The following is a 21,283-nucleotide window of genomic DNA, read 5'->3' as shown; positions in this document are numbered from 1 at the left end:
ACTTCATTATAGAGTTCTTGATGCACCCCCATCAAGAAGTTCTTTTACCTCGTATATCACCTGGTCCCACACACACACTCACTTGGTTACTCAGCTGTGCTCTCCCAAACTTCTTGAAGCTCTTGTGCTCTTGCCTCTTCCCTGCCCCCTCCCCCCCCCCCTCACCCCCATCTCTGTCCCTTTACTCCCTTTCCCCCCTCCTCCTCCTTCTAGGACCCCATTCATCACTTTCAGCCCATTGTCTATTCCTGTCACACCAAATTCGTCTCGTTCTGACACTCTGTTAGTTGGTCAAAGAGTGTGTCACTTTGTTTGCTCTCTCTTTCTCTCTGCTCCCGATGATTGGTATACATGCAAATGCACACACACACACACTCATACACATAAACACACACACACACACACACACTCTCCTGCATAAATGCACATGAACAAGACATAGAGGTACATATAAACTTTTTTTCTCATCTCTCCAGTACCCTCAAAGGAATGAAAACACACATACACACTCAACACACAAACACTCACGCACACACCTCTATCTCCCACCACAATTTTTGATGTGTACCGCCGCCTTCTACTGTTTTATGCCATTCCCTAGACCGTTTCCCTCACCCTTTTATCCCCTTATTGCTTTCTTACTCGTCATTTCAAGATTCATTTGATGGAAATCTCAGACCTAGATCTCTTCATATCTTCATTCTACCACTTTCTTCATTTCTTTTGCCCTCTTGGATGATTTCTTCTTCTCTGCTTTTCATCATTTCCTCCAACACTAACTGGGACCTCTTAACTGACCTCTTTTCTCTGTCCAACACTCTCTTTTCCTTTATTGCTTACCCTCTCGTTCTCCCCCACCCCCCCCCCAAAAAAAAAAAAACTCTACCACATCTCTTTCTCCCCCTCCACTTACCTCCTCCCTCTCACCTTTCCTTTGTGTTCAGGTGAACCTGATTTCTTGAGGAGCGTATACCAAGCAAAGGGGGGTTAATCATAAACCACTCCACTGTGGACATAGCATCACAGATGGCGCTGCGCCCCATTCATCACACTCGCAGCAACGTCTGAAGGAAAAGTGACAGCGCCATGAATCACTCGCCGTCTGGAAGCAACGGCAGCCATCAAACTGACACTTCCAGAGAGTTACTTTCTGATCGCCCGCCATCATTTACCTAGATATGATTTTCAACATCTTTCTGTTTATTTCTTCCTCATCTTAGTATATGGTTTGCACTTGTGTCTGGAAGACTGGTATTCCTTTAATGAGATAGGAATTCCCCCCTCCCCCCCCCCCCCCAAAAAAAAAAAAAAACATCAAAAGTGCACTTTGCACTGTTCAAGTCAGTAGTAATCTTACTGTAAGATTCTATGCAAGAGTGGAAACCAAATATTTCTCTTGATTAAAGCATATAATGTCATCTGTTCTTCAAAACCTGTGTAATACAGAGATTCACATTAAGCTATCTTTACTGACCACTATCAGGTATGTGCACACACATACGTAAACACGCACACACACCACCCACAATCATAAATATGCACAAACAGTAGGATACACTTTGGGTAAAACAGTTAATCTTGTCATACCTGACACATGAATTTTTTAAGAAAATAAACAGATTAGCTGATATTTATGCATTATGAAATAAAAAGTATGATAATACAAAGAAAGTACATTTTTAGATATACTTCACACAATAATGTAGATATTTTCTTCCTCTAAAAGTCCATTGACTTTATGCCTCCTCTGCCTTAGACAAGGATAAAAATGTGGCTGTTGATAGGAAGAAGAAAACCAAATAATTCATAATGAATAACCTTTCTTAGAATGTTAACAAATGAGTTGACCCTGCACTTTTCAAAAAAAAAGAAAAAAAAGAGCTCTCTAGCAATCACTGAAGACTCACCCAACCCCCTTTATTAGTAGAGTACAGAAATGACCCCCTCCATAGGGAAAGAAACCTGAAGCTGTGTGATTTACTTTTACTAAACACACCCTTACCAACATCTCTACCAAGAATGCCACTAATCGGGATTACCTTTTCCTTGAAAGGACAAACGTCTCGGCCAATCATTACCATTCTAAATATTTTGAACATTTGATATGAGTGGAGAATGAACTCTCAGAAAGAGAGAAAGATGTATATATACATTACAATGTCATGACATTATTAAAACCCCGAGCAGCCAGCCTCGACTTTCTGTCGCTCGTTTTACTCTGCACTCTCATGAATGTTGGTGTCGTCGTTCATGGCCCCCGAAGGCTGCGTATATCTTGGTAAACAAACTAATCATCCCTTTTAGTGGAAAAGATGTCGTGCCCGAGGTATGTTAAGTTGCACGAGAGGAGGGGGATATAGAGAACCAACAGGTACAATGTATGTGTTATAATGGGAGAGGATAGCAAAAAAGTTAAAAATAAAGGAAAAAGAGCTAGAGAAAAAGGCTGGCTTGATTGGGGTGTCTTTTGCTCCCCCCTTTATTTTGTCTGTTGAGAAAGCGGTCTTTACCGACCATATCAGATGTCGCGGCGGATCCATCCATCACACTGAGGGACGGTATGTGTCTGCGAGTTGTCTCAAGCGTGAGTCACTTTCCGGGGTCAATGCAGCGAAAGTGACACCCACTAACAAACCCCACTGAGTAAATTGCACCAGTTGAGACGGATCTCGCCGATTTGATGGTAGCGGTGGTGGCAGGGGTGGGGTGAAGTGGGGGGGAGGGTGGTGGAGGAAGGAGGGGTTGGGAGAGTCAAGTACTTCAGATGTTTAGTTCTTCCACATCTTCATAAGAGAGCAGTCTAGACTATATAGGTTGTGGGTGGTAAATGCCTCTGTCAAAGCTTTGTCGACATTTCGTGCACATACTCAAAGAAGACCCGGCCATTTAAGAGTGGTCTGACACATTCCATGTGATACCTGTTGTTAGTTTCATGTGACTTTTGCCCTAATAATGGGTAACTGGGAGGGTCTAGTCATCCACAGGTATGGTAAGAGCTAAATTCCAATGCCTCATCCTTCCTGGAAAAGGCTGAAAGATGCAAATGTCCTCTCAGTACTCTACATTGCATTATTCAGGATGACTGATGAGTTCAATTATTTGCATGTGCATGAGTGTGTGTGTGTGTGTGTGTGTGTGTGTGTGTTTGTGTGTGTGTGTGTGTGTGTGTGTGTGTGTGTGTGTGTGTGTACCTGCATGTCTTTGGTGAAAGACGTTTCTTCATTTATGAATATTTGCACCTGATAGCAATAACTTTAACAAAATGTATATAATTAGTACTTTCAGAGATGAAAAACATCCTTCAGAAATAGGACAGCAAGATTACTGATTGTGAATGTACTTAATTTGTGTGTGTGTGTGTGTGTGTGTTTTGTGAGGAGGGAAAATTTGAATGCAAAATACAATAGCAATAAGAAAGAGCTGTTTGCATTCTTTCTTGGGTGAGTATTCAGAAGAGCTGAGCAAAGCAGCCCTCTGGATCAACATTCTGACTAACTGACTGTGTTTTATCGGGATAGCAACATGTTGGAACATTATCTGATCCAATTTGGTGAATATATAACAAAGCTGTATTCCTTCGCAGATGAAGGGACCAATTAATTGCCAGACCAGATCACGCCCAATGACAAGAAAATGGAGTGGAGCACAGAAGCATCAATCACTGCATGTACTCCAACGATAAGCTTGGCCCTCGACCCACTCACCTTTGGCTTTCTTCGTCCCCGGGACTTCACAATCGCGGGAGATGCACGGGCCCCATCCGGTCCAGGGCCCGACCTGGCAGGACTTGGGGCACGGTATGTGGCAGTGTGTTGTGGTGCCCGGCCACAGGCTTGGATCACACAGCTCATCCGGTAGAGGCATGAAGGCTATGGGTATGGAAGAGAGGGAATGAGAATGAGAATGAGAATTGAGTGAAAAGTCACATTTGAACAGTTTTGTCAGTTGCATGTGAAAAAAAAATGTATTCATGATTGAACTCGGCTTGATCATTTGCAACAGACACTAAAAATAAACTGTACAAGCTACTATTTTCGCGCAAAGATATTTTCGGGAGTGAGGAGGTCACAGATATTTTCGCGAGATGTTGTTTTCGCGAATTGACACCAACGCTATGGTAAATGCACTATTCCCCTAGCACGATATTTTCGCATGTTGTTCAATTCGTGATCCAACCGTGATTCTCGAAATTTTTTGGTAAAATTCACGAAAATAACAGCTTATACAGTACCTCAATATTTCAGTAATTCATGTTGACTTCTATTCTGTACTTACTGTAATTTTGGAAATAACAGTAAAAACAGAAAGAAAAATGATCCTGTCTACAAAGACATTTAATAAAGACTAGAAAATATTATTTTTCCTTTCCCTTTTGTCTTAGTCATCTGATTTTAATTATTCAAATGTACTGGTACTCTAGATAGGATGATAAAATACTAATCCTTGCTGCAGATGTAATTACAAAACGAGATAAATTATATGAGTATGCTCTTATCTTCTTTTTTTTTCTGGCTGATTTCTGTCAAGTCCCCATTAGTCAGAACAATTCTTCAATCAATCTGTGCTACAGTTTCTCAGTCGCTGCCAAGCGATTACCTCTGAACGTGTCAAAATGACCGTTTCCCTTGCACTCATATAAGAGGTTTGTCTCATTGTCTCATTATCAAATGAAATGAATCAATACCCAATGTCACTGTCAGATTGATGGTCTTTGGGGATCTAATCCTTGTATTGGTGTTGGCTGATACACTTAAGATAAGAAGCCAGGTATTCATGGACTTGTCTGAAAAGCCTAACCGCTCGATCCTCAGATGACAATCTGCCTGGGTGCCCTTACTGACAATGTTTGCATAATGATTTTGAAATGAAGATAGTAATCTGCATGTGTTGAAGGAAAGAGGAAATTCAAACCTGCTGCTATATCTGCACTCACCATAGAGTCTCTCGAAGTAGAATTTTTATAGCTGTTGGTTGTTAGAGGGGATAGGTATAATGACATTACAGGAGAACCTACAGATTTTATATTTTGAAGTAGATTTAGCATAGACAACAGGTCTATTGTAGGAAATTCTTGGGGCTATTCTTCAGGTAAACCTAGGTTTTTAAACATTAATGGAGGTTTGTAATGGTATGGGCAGTAAAGTTCAAGGGAAATCTGTGTCATATACACTAGGGGTGTCAGTACTCTGCTGATCCTTGTTGTCATGGTTACCATCCCATCCCACATTACACCAAATGAGGTGCAAGCCAAAATGTGAATCTGCATGTAACATCCTCTTCCTTCTGAAGAGAATGCCATGATAAGAAACTAAGAAGCCATGGAAATCTCTCTAATGATATCAACATCACGTTTGTCTGTATCACTTGCTCTCTGATGTCGCACATTCCTGGAAACCAACTGGGCCCCATTTCATAGAAGATGTTAGGATAGTAACTCTTGCTGGAATGGCAACTTCCCACAACCAACAGCCAATCAGGAAGCTGGATTCTTGTCATTACCATGACAATCGCCATTCCAGCAAGAGTTGCTATCATATCAACTTTTTATAAAATGGGGCCCTGATGTTTCAATTCTTCATGGCATGTGCAACATCATATTATACCAGACATGACCTGCCACTACGCTGAACGATGCCGTCGTAAACAACTGAAACTCATACAGACACCTGAGCACCAGAGCACTTCAATTTTACAGGTACTTCCATGCTGTCAAAATCACAGGTGCCCGGACTGGATTCTGTCATAGCTTGATTAGCACAGGTAAGTGGCACATCATACTTCTTGGCTCGATCTCAACTTCAGTCCCCCACCCCACCCTAACACCTCATCTCCCACCCCACCCCTAACACCTCATCCCCCAAGATCCCTCCTTCCATCCTAAGAGAAGGATTGAAGTTCTGAGGACAAGATATACACGATGTAGAATGAGGAGCCTGAGAGTAAGAGAAACAGAAAAAAAAAAGTAAATTGAAGAAAAAAAGAGGGAGAGAGTAAGAAAGAATCAGAGAGAGAGAGAGAGAGAGAGAGAGAGAAAGAGGAGAAAATGAAATAGAGAGAAGAAGCAAAGGAACACTGGCCAAACAGAAATCCCAACTTTCGTCGCATCGCCATGGAGACCAGCCCCTGCACTTTTTGGGAAGCTGCTAAGCTGTAGTCTACACATTTTAGGCTGTGTGTGGGTTGGTGAACGACTGTGACACTTTGTATTCACAAGCTGGCCAAGGAAGCAAGGCCGGGAGGAAGCGCTTCCCGTGTGTATTGTCTGAGAGGAAAAACAAGTCAAAGCTTAAAACTTTCTGCAAATCTGACAGCGGTTTATTCCCGCTGCTCTGCAAATACGGCTATATAAGTATTGAAGTGAGTGGAGAAGAGCTCTGACACTGTTCTGTGCCCGGCTAAAATTAAATGTCAAAGATCTTGCCGCGTGAGACAGGAATCTGCCGTAAGCCGGGCAACCCAGATCAAAGTTCCCGTGAGGGCGGTATGACATCACACACAAGTCAATGTACACCAGAGTGTGCTTTACGCTGTTATTGTAAAGCAATGAATTTCAATTAGCTGAACATGTTAAACTTTCTCCTCCATATGGTTTATTTTCTGTGAGTACATCTGACAAAAAAAACCAAAAAACCAAACAAACAAACAAACACAAGGTAACCTCCATGTCTGAAAACCTATGAAATCCATTGTCAGTCACTTCAATTGTTAAATTGAATCACTCGAGTCCACCATGTGAACATGCAAATTCATCCCTCCTTTTTTGGGTAAGCCTGTGAAATTTAAATTGAAGGTTGAAGAAATGCCAATTGCAATCATGATCTCTGAACTAGCTTCACATCATCATGAATGCGCAAGTTTATGACGCCATGCCACTGATTCGTCATCTGAATGAGCGCGGGCCCACACTCGCCAAGTGCTTATCAAACATTACCAAAAACAATGCCCAACAAGCAAAGATCCTACACGTAGGTGGACAAGGCAGTACAAGAGCTACACTGATCTTTTTGGCTGATCTACGTAAAAGTATACATATATACATACATAATAAAGTGAAGTAGAATCTGTGTTTATGCTATTGACGTATAATTTGGGGGGATATGTCAAACTCCGAAAAATTTGGAAGTTAATATCTCCTTTCGATATTGCAGCAGCGACATATCTGAGTCTTTCACAATGTTATGATGTTGCTGGGGGAAACAAGAGACTACAGAAAATAAGACTCCTTTGATGAGACTAGCTTAGTTTCATTGGGTAAAAGAATGTTGGTCTGACACCTTTTCCCCCACGAAAATGTCAAACGACGACACACACATAACACCGGCAAATACTTCCTGCGGCAGCATCACGCGGGAATCCAGCACAAACACGTTGAAATTTGTCGGCAAATACTGGTGCCGAACGAAACTAATTCACGTCAATCTCGGAGGGCGCGTTAAAGACCTAATCCATTCCAATATTGAATCACATGCCGAGATCTGTTTGAACTGCCACCGCTCTTTGCCTGTGATCTTCTCACTAGGTTTGGCCACTACTCATGGGAGACTGGGGAAATTTACTGCAGAGCCCTAGAGCTAGTAGCACGCAGTGAGTCTAGATTCATCCTGTTCTCTTTTAATTTGTTCATATAAAAGCAAAGAGCTTTATGTACTATATTTCTCCTGAAGAACACATTGCACAGAAAGAAATATGCCTATGACGTCTTCAGAATGTGATTAATTTTTTCATTGATGCGGGGGGGGGGGGTTGGGAGTGGGAGCACTGGAACTTTTAAACACAGGGTTTTCATTTTCAAGCCCTTGTTAACCCTGCAGAAATCAACTAAATGCTGACACCTAGGAGTTCTCATTCATAAGTCATAGAGTTGTAGTGTCCGGAAGAAATAAAAACAAAGGTGAGGGTGAAGAGGGATAAAATTTAGCAATAAATGAACTTTGAGAGAAAAAAAAATCTTCACCAGCATAACTATGCAGCATGGCTGTTAATGAATATTTGTCACATATTGTCGCTGGGGTGAAGAGACCTTGTACATGTATCTCAAATTTGGGTGAAAACAACTTTTTTGAATTGATTGTCAGGTAATTCGTGAAGTGATGCTCGGTCCATATCCTAGTTGTCGTACCCCAAAAATGAAGACACCACAGCATGTCCCCCCCCCCCCCCTTAAAAAAAAAAAGAGCAATCCCATTTGTAATAGTGCTTTGGCCGCCATGTGTTTTTCACTCTCCTGAACATCTGACATTTTTGAGATATGAGGTTTTGTCACCCCAACAGCGATAATGCAAATAAGACAAATTTGGGTGAACAGAACTTCAAGCATAGTGCCAATTAGCCAAACAGTGGAATTGCAAAGTGTGCTCAATATCTTATAAATTTTATGCCAGTCTGTGATTTTTGCCCTTATATGAGCTTTTGTCTTCGTAATCCGAGGGTTGTGCTTAAGGGCTGATAACAGTGTCAGAATGCATGATTACAATAGTGCCTTTGTCCGCGCCAATATTGCGCTGATAGTAATTACATGCCAGGAATTTTCAATGGGAAATGGGGGTGGAAGAATGACCTACCGTAAAACATGAAATTTTAGCGACATAAAATTTTCGCGAAGTGCCTCTGGCATTAAATGCATATACATGTAGTGCACACAAGAGCCTTTGCGTGCAATTTAATTTCGCGAATCTTGGCTCTCGCGAAATTAAAATGCATGCGAACATTCCTCATTTTACAGTAAAATCAGATTTTGTAATTGAGTGCATGTTTAACATGAATATAGGTCAAGCAGTGTGTGATATTTCACCGTAAAAATAATGCACAGCCACAAGAATTACCATCACAACAGGATCGAGGAAATTACTGTCCCCAAAAAAACCTTTGGGCAGCTAGTCAAAACATGATGAATAGTCTTGGGGTTTGGTCATCGATGGGTGAGATTTATGGCACAATCATTTTAGAAATGCAGAACAGCGCGTGAATTCTAACAAGTGGTGGCGGTAACATGTATTTCCAAGAACTTGGTAACCAGTGCATGAAGTGAAAGGGGAATAGGTGGATTGGATAGTTAAGCATAGCACATTGGTGGCGACTTCCAAGGTCATCCTATATTCCCCATGATACACTAAGAGAAAAGGGGAGGAGAAAATTACTTCTCATCCTGTACAAATGTCATAAAGAAACATGTTGGGGGGGGGGTGGGGCGGAGGAGGGAGAGAGAAAAATTATGCATAATTCCAATTGTGTGGTAATGCAATTTCCAGCAGAGTGACAGGCGCTTGATTAAAAAGCCCACATCTCGGACTGGTCTGTTTGCATGTCAATCTTCATATTTTTCATGTCGTGCTGGCATTTCACTATGATTGAATGTCAAGTGGAAATGGACTGTTGACATTAAATGGGGAAAAAAAATTGATTCGCCGTTTGCGATATTTTCTCTTGCATCAAATATTCAGGAGCGTGCAATGGATGGACGCCCCAACCCCTCCCCCCCCCAAAAAAAAAAAGGTTTCATCACCACCCTGACAATTATCATTTCCACATGTTAAAGAAATTAATTTTGTGAGGAAAATGGCATGGTTGAGAGACAAGACATAAAGACAGACTGACAGACAGACAGACACTTGTGTGTGAGAGCAGAAAAGAATAAAGGCAGCTATATCATGTTGAATAAATACAGACTTTTAGGTCTAATTTTTTTTTTTTTAATGGGAAAGCTACTTTCATGAATTTAAAGAAGGAGTCTGGAGGGGATGGGGGGGGGAATTAAACAAACTCATGATAGCTGCATTTTGGCAAGGATATATAGGCGGGAACGAGGGTCAATATTGGAAAAGGTAAATATTGGGGGGAATAGGAAGAAGATGGGATAAATAAAGAGAGAAAAGGAGAGAGATACGGACAGACAGAAATATGGACAGACAGGCGGAACAAACAAGATAAGAAACATGCAAGAGTTGGCATGCTAGTAGCCCTTCATGTAGAAGTCATATACAATACCTGATTTGAAAATATGTGTGTGTGTGTGTGGAATTGCCTAAACAAGTGGCTTACTACAGTGTAGTAAAGGCATTGTTTACTCTATATCATAGTTTGACAGTGGTATGAGCAAGTGACATTGATTTTTCAATATAATTAAGGCTGACAGAAGACACAAGGGGTTTTCTATGTCTAAGACCTCAAAGGAAAAAAACAAAGGGAAACCCCAAATACATGTTCACACATGCATGCTACATGTATTTGGGGAGACCATTAACTCGTCATTCTCTACTAGACACTGTTCTCATACACAATGTACCAGTAACATACAGATGAAGTTCAGGAAATACAGAGTTTGTGACAGAGAGCTGCTGCAATACGCATGTATTTCTGTTAAAGCACAACAATATCATTATTGGTGGTGGCAGCGGGCCGGATGCATAAACGCTAGCAATTGCTTGTGCTAAGCCTTTTACTCGAATCCGTATGCATAAAAACAAGCAATTGCTTGCGAGCAGAAGCTCTTGCTAGCAAGTACAAGCAATTGCTTGCTGTCCGCAAGCAATTGCTTAGAGACCAAGCATTTGCTTAAAAACGTATGCATAAAACATACCTTTTGCTAGTTCTTGCTAGCAATTGCTTACGATTTTCCAAGCTCTGTAAAATGAGCTTGAGCTTTTGCTTATCTGGGACATTCCCTTTTAAGTATCATTTTCATATTCATGGAAGAAAGACAACAATTGTGAAGGAGTGGTATAAATCTACAAGAAATTACTCTTAAGTAGAGTAAGAAATTTTTCATTTCAACAACGGGAATGTCCAGTGGCTAGCACACAAAATTTGATGAAAAACAGGTAGGATGTCTCACTTCGGTGGAGAGCAAGGAGACGTCTCTCCACGTGCGATCTGGCAGATGCGGGCTATTGTAAGCAGTGATGGGAATCAGCCAGTAATACGAGTGTGTGTATAGTTGTGTGTGTGTGCGTCTGTGTGTGCATTTATGAGTGTCATTTCATAGCTCTTCTGCTATGTCAGGAAATGTTTCTGCACACACATGCCCTTTCAAATGCATGCTGCCACACTCGCCTTTGTTCTTGTGTTCGCACAGGCGTGACGTCCCTTTTGTTGAAAACGCAAGCAATTGCTTGTGCGGGACAAGCAAAAGGTATAAGCGTGTGTGTGTGTGTGTGTGTGTGTGTATTTCATATGAGCGTTGTTATGATCACTATACTGCTATGTCAGGTTCCAGCTCACACATGCCCCTATGAAATACCTAATACGAAACATGCCTTTGTTCTCAGACGTACAGTGTTCGTACAAGTGTGACGCTATTGTTCGAACCCTAAGCAATTGCTTTCTGAATGCAAGCAAAAGGTATGTGCACAAGCAAAAGATTATGCATATGTATTTAAGCAATTGCTTGAGCTACACCTTTTACTAGACGAGCTTGTGCTTTTGCTTGAAGCAATTGCTTACAAGCAATTGCTTGTTTTACGCATTCGGCCCATTGCCTTGATAGGAGGGAGTAGGAATAAGAGCGCAAAATGTGTGGGTGAGGTCATGATTCCTTCAGGTAAAGATGTGACCTAAGGTCATGAGGTCATGAATCCTTCAGGTCAAGGTAAGACTGAAGGTCATGAGGTCATGACTCTTTCTGGTCAAGATGTGACCTAAGATCATGAGGTCTTGACTCTTCCAGGTCAAGAGGTCATGACTCCTTTGGGTCAAGGTATGACCTCAGATCATGAGGTCATGACTCCTTTATGAGGTCATGGCCTCAGTCTTTCTGAAGAATGACCTAAGTTAGTTGACCTTTCACTGTGGTGTACTCTGACCTCCCCAAGCCACCTAGGTCAATACTGGGCCATGAGCACACAAAGTGGACAATGACCTTTAAAGAGTGAACTTTGTGCCTTACCTGTGTCATTCACATGGGTGCAGAACACCTCCCTGGTGGCCAGACCACCTCCACAGGATCGTCTCTCCCTGTTGTCATCACCACCGTCAAGATTATCTCCACCGGAAGAGCCTGGGAGGATGTCACACTCTGACCAGGCGGAGGTTCTCCACACATAGCGCCCCCTGGAGATGAGAGAGAGAGACGCACACACAGAGAATGGAAAAGGTATTTTCATCTGTCAAGTTTTGCACAGAATTTGAGTAACGTTGGTTGTTCATTTATTCAACAAAGTTAGAGTTAACATAGTTCACATCACCATCAACAACAATGTTGTTATTTTTGTTCATCATGAAACCATACCACTGTAGTTATATTACCTCTGCCAAGGGAGGAGGTTATGTCTTTGTTACCATTGGTTTGTCCGTGTGCATAATGACTCAAAATGTTGTGAATGGATTTAGATGAAACTTGCAGAAAAGGTTGAGAATGACACAAGGAACAGACTATTACATTTCGGTAGTGATCTGGTAATTTTTATGGATTTTATAAAAGATTTTCAATATTTTGGCAGGTAGGATCAATGAACTTGGGAGTTCAAGCTGCATATATTTGAGGTTTTCATATGAGCATTAGAGTGCATGCTCTAGTTTCTGGTCAAGGGTGAGGCGCACCGCGCGCAGCTGGCATTGATGATATAACAAAAGGTTTCTGTATTATTGGGAAATCTGTTGATTTTTTAGTAAGTAAATCCATGAGAAACAAAATCTTTAGATCTCTCAGCACATCTCATTTCCAGAATATTTAACATCAGGATGAGTGGAAGTGTGTCCTCATACTTCTACAATCTTTGTTGATTGAACATCCACATGGAAACACACAGGCAAAAAAAGGAGCAAAAATCAGGAAATCACTAACAAGCGACCGAGGAGAAACACAGATCTCATTCCATTCCATCCCGAGGATGACGTCCCGCAAAGGGCGAGAGACCTAATCGTCAGCGTCTCATTACCATAGGATTTAGAAGGGCATTTGTGCATCACACAGCCGAGTCCTGAATGGGGAGCAGGGGTAAGAGGAGGGTGTGGGGATGGGTCTGGGTGAGGGAGAAAAGGGGGAGGGGAAGGGAAAGGGTGGGGGTGCTGATATGCAAGGGGGAGCTTCATGTACATGGCACATTGCTCAAAATTTGCCCAACAAATTTGGGGAGGACACTACGAGAATGACTGAACATCCTCCCACATCAATCCGGAAGTAAATCTGGGGAACGAGAGGAAGGAAGCGCCTAGCGATAGGATAGAACAGTGTCTATACATGTGTGTGTGTGTATGTGTGTGTGTGGTTGTGTATATATAATGTATTTGCCAGCATTTATGAACGATACAGTGTCATAATGACAGGTAACTACACACATTTATGGGTATCTCATTTTGCAATACACAGCTTTATATCATACCATACAGTAATCATCCCTGTAGACTGCCTTAGTTTAAAGCAGGAGTTGTTGCAAAACATAATACACATAAATCTTGGTTTTTGTAAGCGACTTTAATTCCTGATTTGTATGTTTTTCCCATGCTTAATTCCACATTCTGACTGGACAAAGTCAATATGAATGCTTCAATATATATATATATATTTTTTTTTTTTCAACATGAATGTTTTTTTAACAGGCACTACGTATGCCCAAATATTAACAGTGTACAATTCCCTTCTGCCTCTTTCCCCCTAAAATTCAGCTTTGATAAAAGAAAAGAAATTTCTCTTATCAACAAACTTAGCTGTCCAGATGCATTACCATCGTAAGATGTCTTCAAAGAGCAAGAAATAATGTGAGGAGGAAATTGAAATTTGGTAGGCAGGGGTCTGAGAGCAGACATCTGAAGAGAAACAGAAAAAGAAAGGGAGAAAATGGAGAAAAAAAAAAAGATGGAGAAAACCATATTAGGCAAATTGAAAGAAAAAAAGGAAGAAAGAAAAAAGATGTAGGTCATTAGTATGTGCATGGTGAGGGGAATTGCCGGGAATTACTATTCTGGTAGGATCCATGTGTTTGGTACCCCGTGTGTTTGCGCACTCCACGGTCTCTGTTGGATATTTGATAGCACACTTCAAGAGGAACCGTGAATGGGACGGTGGTGGGGTGGCACGATGCAAAATGGGGGAAAGGAACATTCTGAGCCTGCCACGTGCAGAATATCTGAATGGAAAGATGCCGTAATGGGTCTATGTGAGAGCTTTCAATAAGCCACAAGCACACCACTCAGCAACCATCAACCGAGAATACAAATTTCTCTTCGTTTCTTTTCTATCTATATCTATCTTCTTATTTCATTTTTTTTTGTATATCGCTAGACAGTTACGTCGAGAGCACTTTTTCGCTGTCCAAAGTGCCATTGAATCTTTTTTTTACCGTTGTTCCTCCAAATTTCTAGCTTCCAGAAGATTTTCATCTCATTAGATTTTTTTTTTTTTTTTGAGGGGGGGGGGGGGCTACTGCATCATGCTTTCTTCACTGTACAATCTATTGGCCCTGTACCTTCCCTTATTAATGTTATAATGTTATTTGAATCTGTTTTTCCTTTCCTCCATTCTTTGTCCTACATATTTTTATCAACATCTGCTCCCCCAACCCCCTTCAGAAACATGCTGGTTTTTAACATCCTGTTTGCTTTCTTCAGAGATCAAATTTATTCTTACACTATGAATTAGGTGAATCAGTTTCCTGAAGAATGGAAGACTTACAGAAGAAGTTATACAAAATTTTCATACAGAATGAGGACACAACTCCTGAAAGTGTATATGTATGCATCTAATTAAAGAGGGCCATACAAAATGCACCAACCTGTCAACAAAGGGCAAGGCAAAGATGTTAGAATGATTTGGGAAAAACTGAATGCTTCTGAATCAGGAGAAAGCATGACTAAAGCTGTATAAAACAGTCTCATATCACATTATCATCACTGCGAGCACATAATCTCCCCAAAATGAATATTTTCATTCCACCAAGCTCTCAATGCAACAAAAGCTATATGTATAATTCTATACAATGCAAGAGTTCTTGATGACATGTATACATGTCGATGCATTTAAGTACACTCACTACATATTTGCTCAGCCTGCTGAAGAGTTGAGTCTGGGGAAAAGTTTGAAACATCATCTGCAAAAGCCCTGAAAATTAGACTTCAGTTGTGCTAAATGACATTCCATGGTGGCACTGGAACTCACAGTATGAGATAGTCACATGAGTCAATGGTGACGTAGTGAGCTCAGGTGATACTACGAGTAGCCATTGTTGGAACCAAATCACCATCTTTTTTTCTTTTTCATTCATGATTTTCACTACCTCATCGTAATACTCTGCCCCCTCGTGTTCCAGTCATCTTTTGTGTTACGTGTTGCCACCGATGCCATTATTACTGTCATCAGAGACAACTGCTCTGGCATCAATATTTGACACCCCTCCCCAGGGGAACTGGATTCCCCCCTCCCCTCTATTTTCCTCGTGTATCCACATTTAGGCAAACATGATGGCTACTTCAACAGAAGACCCCGCTCTACAAACTGGCAATTTCCTGCACCACATACATTTCAACTTCAATTGCACTTTTACCAGTACTCCAAACTTTAGCTTATTTGGCAAAGGGGGGGGGGGGGGAGGGGAGGGGTGGTCAGCGGAGTAGCATGAATGTTTAATTGTTCACTTTGCATGAGTGTAAATTGTCTACCGTCAGTGCTCATAATCTCTGAATCGCAATCACACTCAGCAATTTGGGGATGGTTTGCCCATGAATCGGTAATTTCAAGCAAGTGCATCCAATTTCCTGGACACATAGGATATATACTATTCTAATCAGTTTCTTATCAGTCCTGAATCTCACAATAGCTTTAATGTCTCTCAGAATTCCTTCTGTTTCTCTTTCCTTGTCCCTGTTTGTTGTCCTTCTCTATCTCTCCCTGTCTCTCTTTCTGAATTTTTCTCTTTCTCTATCTACCTCCGTATCTCCCTCTCTAGCTGTATTTTTCTCTTTCTCTATCTACCTCCATATCTCCCTCTCTAGCTGTATTGTTCTCTTTCTCTGTCTACCTCCCTATCTCCCTCTCTTTCTGTATTTTTCTTTTTCTCTATCTACCTCCATATCTCCCTCTCTAGCTGTATTGTTCTCTTTCTCTGTCTACCTCCCTATCTCCATCTCTTTCTGTATTTTTCTCTTTCTCTGTCTACCTCCGTATCTCCCTCTATTTCTGTATTTTTCTCTTTCTCTGTCTACCTCCATATCTCCCTCTCTAGCTGTATTGTTCTCTTTCTCTGTCTACCTCCCTATCTCCCTCTCTAGCTGTATTGTTCTCTTTCTCTGTCTACCTCCCTATCTCCCTCTCTAGCTGTATTGTTCTCTTTCTCTGTCTACCTCCCTATCTCCCTCTCTAGCTGTATTGTTCTCTTTCTCTGTCTACCTCCCTATCTCCCTCTCTAGCTGTATTGTTCTCTTTCTCTGTCTACCTCCCTATTTCCCTCTCTAGCTGTATTGTTCTCTTTCTCTATCTACCTCCGTATCTCCATCTCTTTCTGTATTTTTCTCTTTCTCTATCTACCTCCGTATCTCCCTCTCTAGCTGTATTTTTCTTTTTCTCTATCTACCTCCATATCTCCCTCTCTAGCTGTATTGTTCTCTTTCTCTGTCTACCTCCCTATCTCCATCTCTTTCTGAATTTTTCTCTTTCTCTATCTACCTCCGTATCTCCCTCTCTTTCTGTATTTTTCTTTTTCTCTGTCTACCTCCATATCTCCCTCTCTAGCTGTATTGTTCTCTTTCTCTGTCTACCTCCCTATCTCCCTCTATTTCTGTATTTTTCTCTTTCTCTATCTACCTCCATATCTCCCTCTCTAGCTGTATTTTTCTCTTTCTCTATCTACCTCCATATCTCCATCTCTTTCTATATTTTTCTCTTTCTCTATCTACCTCCATATCTCCCTCTCTAGCTGTATTGTTCTCTTTCTCTGTCTACCTCCATATCTCCATCTCTTTCTGTATTTTTCTCTTTCTCTATCTACCTCCGTATCTCCCTCTATTTCTGTATTTTTCTCTTTCTCTATCTATCTCCCTATCTCCTTCTCTAGCTGTAGTTTTTTCTCTATCTATCCCTCTCTATCTCCCTCTCTTTCTGTACTATTATCTCATGTCCTTCATTCTCTCTCTCTCTTTAACAGACTCCTATTTCTGCCCATTTTCTCTCTCTCCCCGTTTTCTCTTCCTCATTTTCTCAGTCCATCCTTCCATCTTTTGCTGCTCTTTCCTTTCTGTCTTCTTTTGCTACTTCTGTCTGTCTCTTTTTTCCTCGATCTCTCCCTCTCTATCTCTCTCTCTCTCTCCTGCTAAGCAATATTTTATGAGAGATGTATAGAGGTTAATACAAAAACCTGATGAGAAAACTCTGGATGAATCACACACCAGGCGATGAATGAAAGAACATCCTCATTACTTATTCATGCACCTACTTATATGCGGCATAGTTTTCTACTCATAATCATATGGAAGAAACAAACAAAAAATTAACGCCATCAGGCGAGTCCACCAATAAAAGTGCATATGGAACTGAGTACAGCAATAAAGGCGCATGTGATTTAAGGTATCACTTATCGCATGATTGGATTATCTCTTTCACTCTGAAACACAAGCATCAAAATTAATGACTCTATCATCAATATCTAAAGTTTGCTTTTCTCAAGGAAGAGGTGGAACTGGATCATCATAAATAAGATATGGCTACTTAGATCAATGAAATAAATTACAAAACAAACAAATAATTGTATAGCTGTGTGTACCAGATAAAGACCATCCTAAAGCTATGCTAGGCCCAAATGGAAATCAACAAAATGCGTTTGTTTCAACAGGGAGCAATTGTATAGATTAGCTTGGAATGGTCAATTATGCTGTGTGAATGCAATCTCCATTTTTGTGTATTTAATGAACTAAACAGACAAGCATAAGCAAAACTACATAATCTGGCACTCCAAAGACTACAAACAAAAACTTTGACATTTTGTCCACAGAGAAAATTTTGTTGATATCTAAGCTTGTGTGTCACTAGGCACCCTCTTTCAATGCCCCAGCATCCACTCGATATATTCAAGTGTAATTTGAAGATCACAATGAAAAATGATTTTTCCACATTTGTGTGGATTTTTGAAGTCCATTAGAACAAGCAAATTCTGTCATTTTATCAATAGATTCTTAGATTTGATGTTTGTTGCATGAACCATTACATCAGCACTGTATAAAGTGGCAAAAGTAGCAACATCTTTACCCAAGTAATATCCATTATGATCACTGCTATATTCATAATGCTGACAGCTGACTGGTCCTTCCCTATTTGTTGCCATGGTAGTTGTGAATCATTGCATTGCATCCATTGTTGAAAATGCCTTATAAGAGAGGTCTCTACTTTTCTGTTCTTTAATTGAATCTATTGAAACATTCACATTTATTTTTTTTTTCCGCTGGAATGGAACATGTGCTCATAATAGATACTGATCTATTTATTTATTCATTTATTTATTATCTATATATCTATAATACAGATATATATATATAGACATATTAATATGTGCATATATGTATACATATAAATGAATGTATGTGTTTGTATATATAAATATGTCAAGAAATTCTCAAACACATACAAAAATGGAAGATTTAGTCACCAGTTATCGTGCATGGCTTTGTGAGAGAATTTTGAATGATGACTCAGACTTCAAACATTAAATCGGAAAGAAGCAAAAAAATAAAACAACATCTGTCTGGTCTCTACTTTCTTTGATGTCTATCATCCTGCTCAAATGTTTGCACAAGCTAGCTGTCCTCTCTCTTACACAACATAGGGCCTTTCTTGTATGCTGCTCCTGGGTTCTTTTCATAGAAACGTCGCACTGCCTGTCCATCTTGATACATGAGACGTAGAGCGGTTTCGGACTTGCAAAATAGCCCGTTCGTAGATCCGAGTCTCGAGGCAAGTTTCTGACAGGGTTCATGGGCTACAGAGCGTTCAGTTTGTTGAAATGGGTTGAGCTCCGGAGTGGCTCCTGACCGCAAGTGATCTCAGCACACATCAGTTGCATCACAATCTCTGTGGCCCAACTGTCAATCACTCAGACAACTTTTGATATTCTTATTCGGCGACATGCTAGAATATGGACACGTGCACATGTGCATATACCATAGCTAAAGTAAACATCAGAAGGTCAAGATGACCTGTGTTGACCTCAACATCGTTTTAGTGCTTGACCAGTCAGACTGCAAATAGTTTTATGCACCAAGAATCCAACCAAAAACCTGACTCTAAAACACATCCAAGTTTACCAAATATGCACAACACAATACAATGACTTCTTCATGAATATCATGAAATATGAGACAAACGGGGCAGCGATGTTGTTTGTTTACTTGTTTTTCATTTTGCGATGTCCTTAGGAGTAATTTTGTCCTTTTAAAAGACAAATGCACTGTCCTTCACAGTTTGAGGTATGCAATCCCTCCATTCATTTATGTCTTAACTGTGATATCTGTCTTTATATTTCTGTCCAAGCTTTCTGCCCCTCTTCTTGTAGATATAGTTCCAACTTGTTTTTGCCCGTCCGTACATACCAAAAACTTACATCCCTCCTCCCCATTTTTAATGGAGGCAAATGAACCCAAACAAAATGATGAACCATTCGCAGGACCGGGAGCTCATAATACCCCACGCTGACCTTTCTCCCACGGTGTCCTTCCCCCTGAAAAAAATCTGGAGAAATACAACTCCCTCTATTGATCAACCCTCATACGGCAATCCGCACTGGTGTACATATTGCCAGAGGATAATTTTTTTCTTCTTCTTTTTTTTTTCCACTATCTCTCGCTCTTTTCATAGGAGATATAAAGGGACTTTCCTCGCCATTCTCTTAACCCAGATCATACATAACCTACTTTTTTCGGGTTGCTCCGTGCACATCATCCCGCCGCTCTGTCGTCAGTCTCTACAAGGGAGGTTTGGAGGAGCTGCCTCTTTGTTGGCTCAATCTGGAATGATTTTGAGTCCCGTCCAAAGACTTCCCGACATTTTCCTCTCCTCACTCTCTAAGATTGACAAGTGTTAACAGCCAATATCTCTACATATTTATGTATTAACTTTGGTATCCATTTCAGTAAAATGATTAATCTTCTTCACTGATATATGAATATCATTTCCATACCATTAGCGTGGGATTCAGGAATTGCACCACTTTTTTTTTTCTTATAAAACTTTTGATTTCTGCCCCTCATATGTTTCTTGTCACATACACTTCTGACATTTACTTAAGATGATTAATAAATCCAAAGATAATCATGCTACATAATGAGAAGGATTGATCTATAATTATTACAAGCTTTAAAATGGCTAGATGTACTGCAGCCTTTAACTTCCCCCATGAAAAATTTGATATGACATGCTGTATTATATCTGAAAGCCAGCATAGCTGATGTGTGGTTGCTACGTAGGATGATATGTGTGTGTGTGTTGGGGGGGGGGGGGGTACACTATCGGCATATCTAGGACAATCGGAGAGCTAGACAAAGATAGCAACCCCCCCCCCCCCCAAGTCTTCCAAACAAGACATAATGGGTGTCATGTTTAACCCCCTGGAGCGTGAACACGACCACAGATTCCCCACGACAAGAGCTTACTTGGATGGGCACGGTCTAGTGATCCCTCGCCGTGGCTCAAATGATTTTATAATGATACTTCTTAGCTTGGCAACATGCCATTTCACAAGTACAGATATCGTGGGTGTTCTTATACATCAACGTTACCCACGAAAAACAGATATACGGGAACCCTAGAGCACATCAGCACAAAAGTAAGACAGTAGGCCTTACAAGGATACCACTGTTTACAAAATGCATGGATGAGCTTGCTCTGGATCAGCCAATTTTCTGACATCCATTACGTTAAATAAAGATGATGCCACAGGCCAATACTTTGAAAGATGCAAACCATAGGGGATGTATAACCTCCATTTCAGTTTGTGTATGTGTGTTGGTGTGCAATGGTGGTACATGTGTGTTTAATATAAAGTTGATCTACAGAGTGCACGTGTGAAAAACATGCAATATTCAAGAACATTGTAAAGTATGATGGCTCTAAATAGAGTTTTTTTTTAAAGTTATATTTTAGAGGAACAGTTGCATTGGCAAATGACAAATAAGTGTTACCCAAGAAATGTGCCCCTTGACATTACAGAGACGTGATAGACAAGACTTCTTTCAAAAATTGTAATCTGCATCATGGGGGAAAAGGACAAGCATGTCCGGCAGTGGAGGACTTCAATATCTATATTAACAAAAATGATTTTCGAAAAAATGCCACAGTACTAGATCCAACATCTTCATCCCTGCTCGGGGGGAG

The 21,283-nt window shown here is 40.7% G+C and overlaps 1 protein-coding gene across 1 annotated transcript in view; it reads right to left on the bottom strand.

Moving 5' to 3' along the window:
- LOC140237957 (thrombospondin type-1 domain-containing protein 7B-like) overlaps nt 1-21,283 on the bottom strand; it is a 142,740-nt gene that overhangs the window by 50,598 nt on the left and 70,859 nt on the right. Inside the window, exons 5-6 of the mRNA XM_072317887.1 lie at nt 11,882-12,045; nt 3,705-3,869 (exon numbers count right to left, since the gene is read on the bottom strand). Coding sequence (XP_072173988.1) covers nt 3,705-3,869; nt 11,882-12,045 — 329 coding nt within the window. The remainder of the gene's footprint in view (nt 1-3,704; nt 3,870-11,881; nt 12,046-21,283) is intronic.

This window comes from Diadema setosum, chromosome 14 (genome assembly GCF_964275005.1).
Source record: "Diadema setosum chromosome 14, eeDiaSeto1, whole genome shotgun sequence".
Classification (NCBI taxonomy): Eukaryota; Metazoa; Echinodermata; class Echinoidea; order Diadematoida; family Diadematidae; genus Diadema; species Diadema setosum.
Note: the sequence above shows the minus strand (reverse complement) of the source record. Positions and strands in the feature narration are given on the sequence as shown.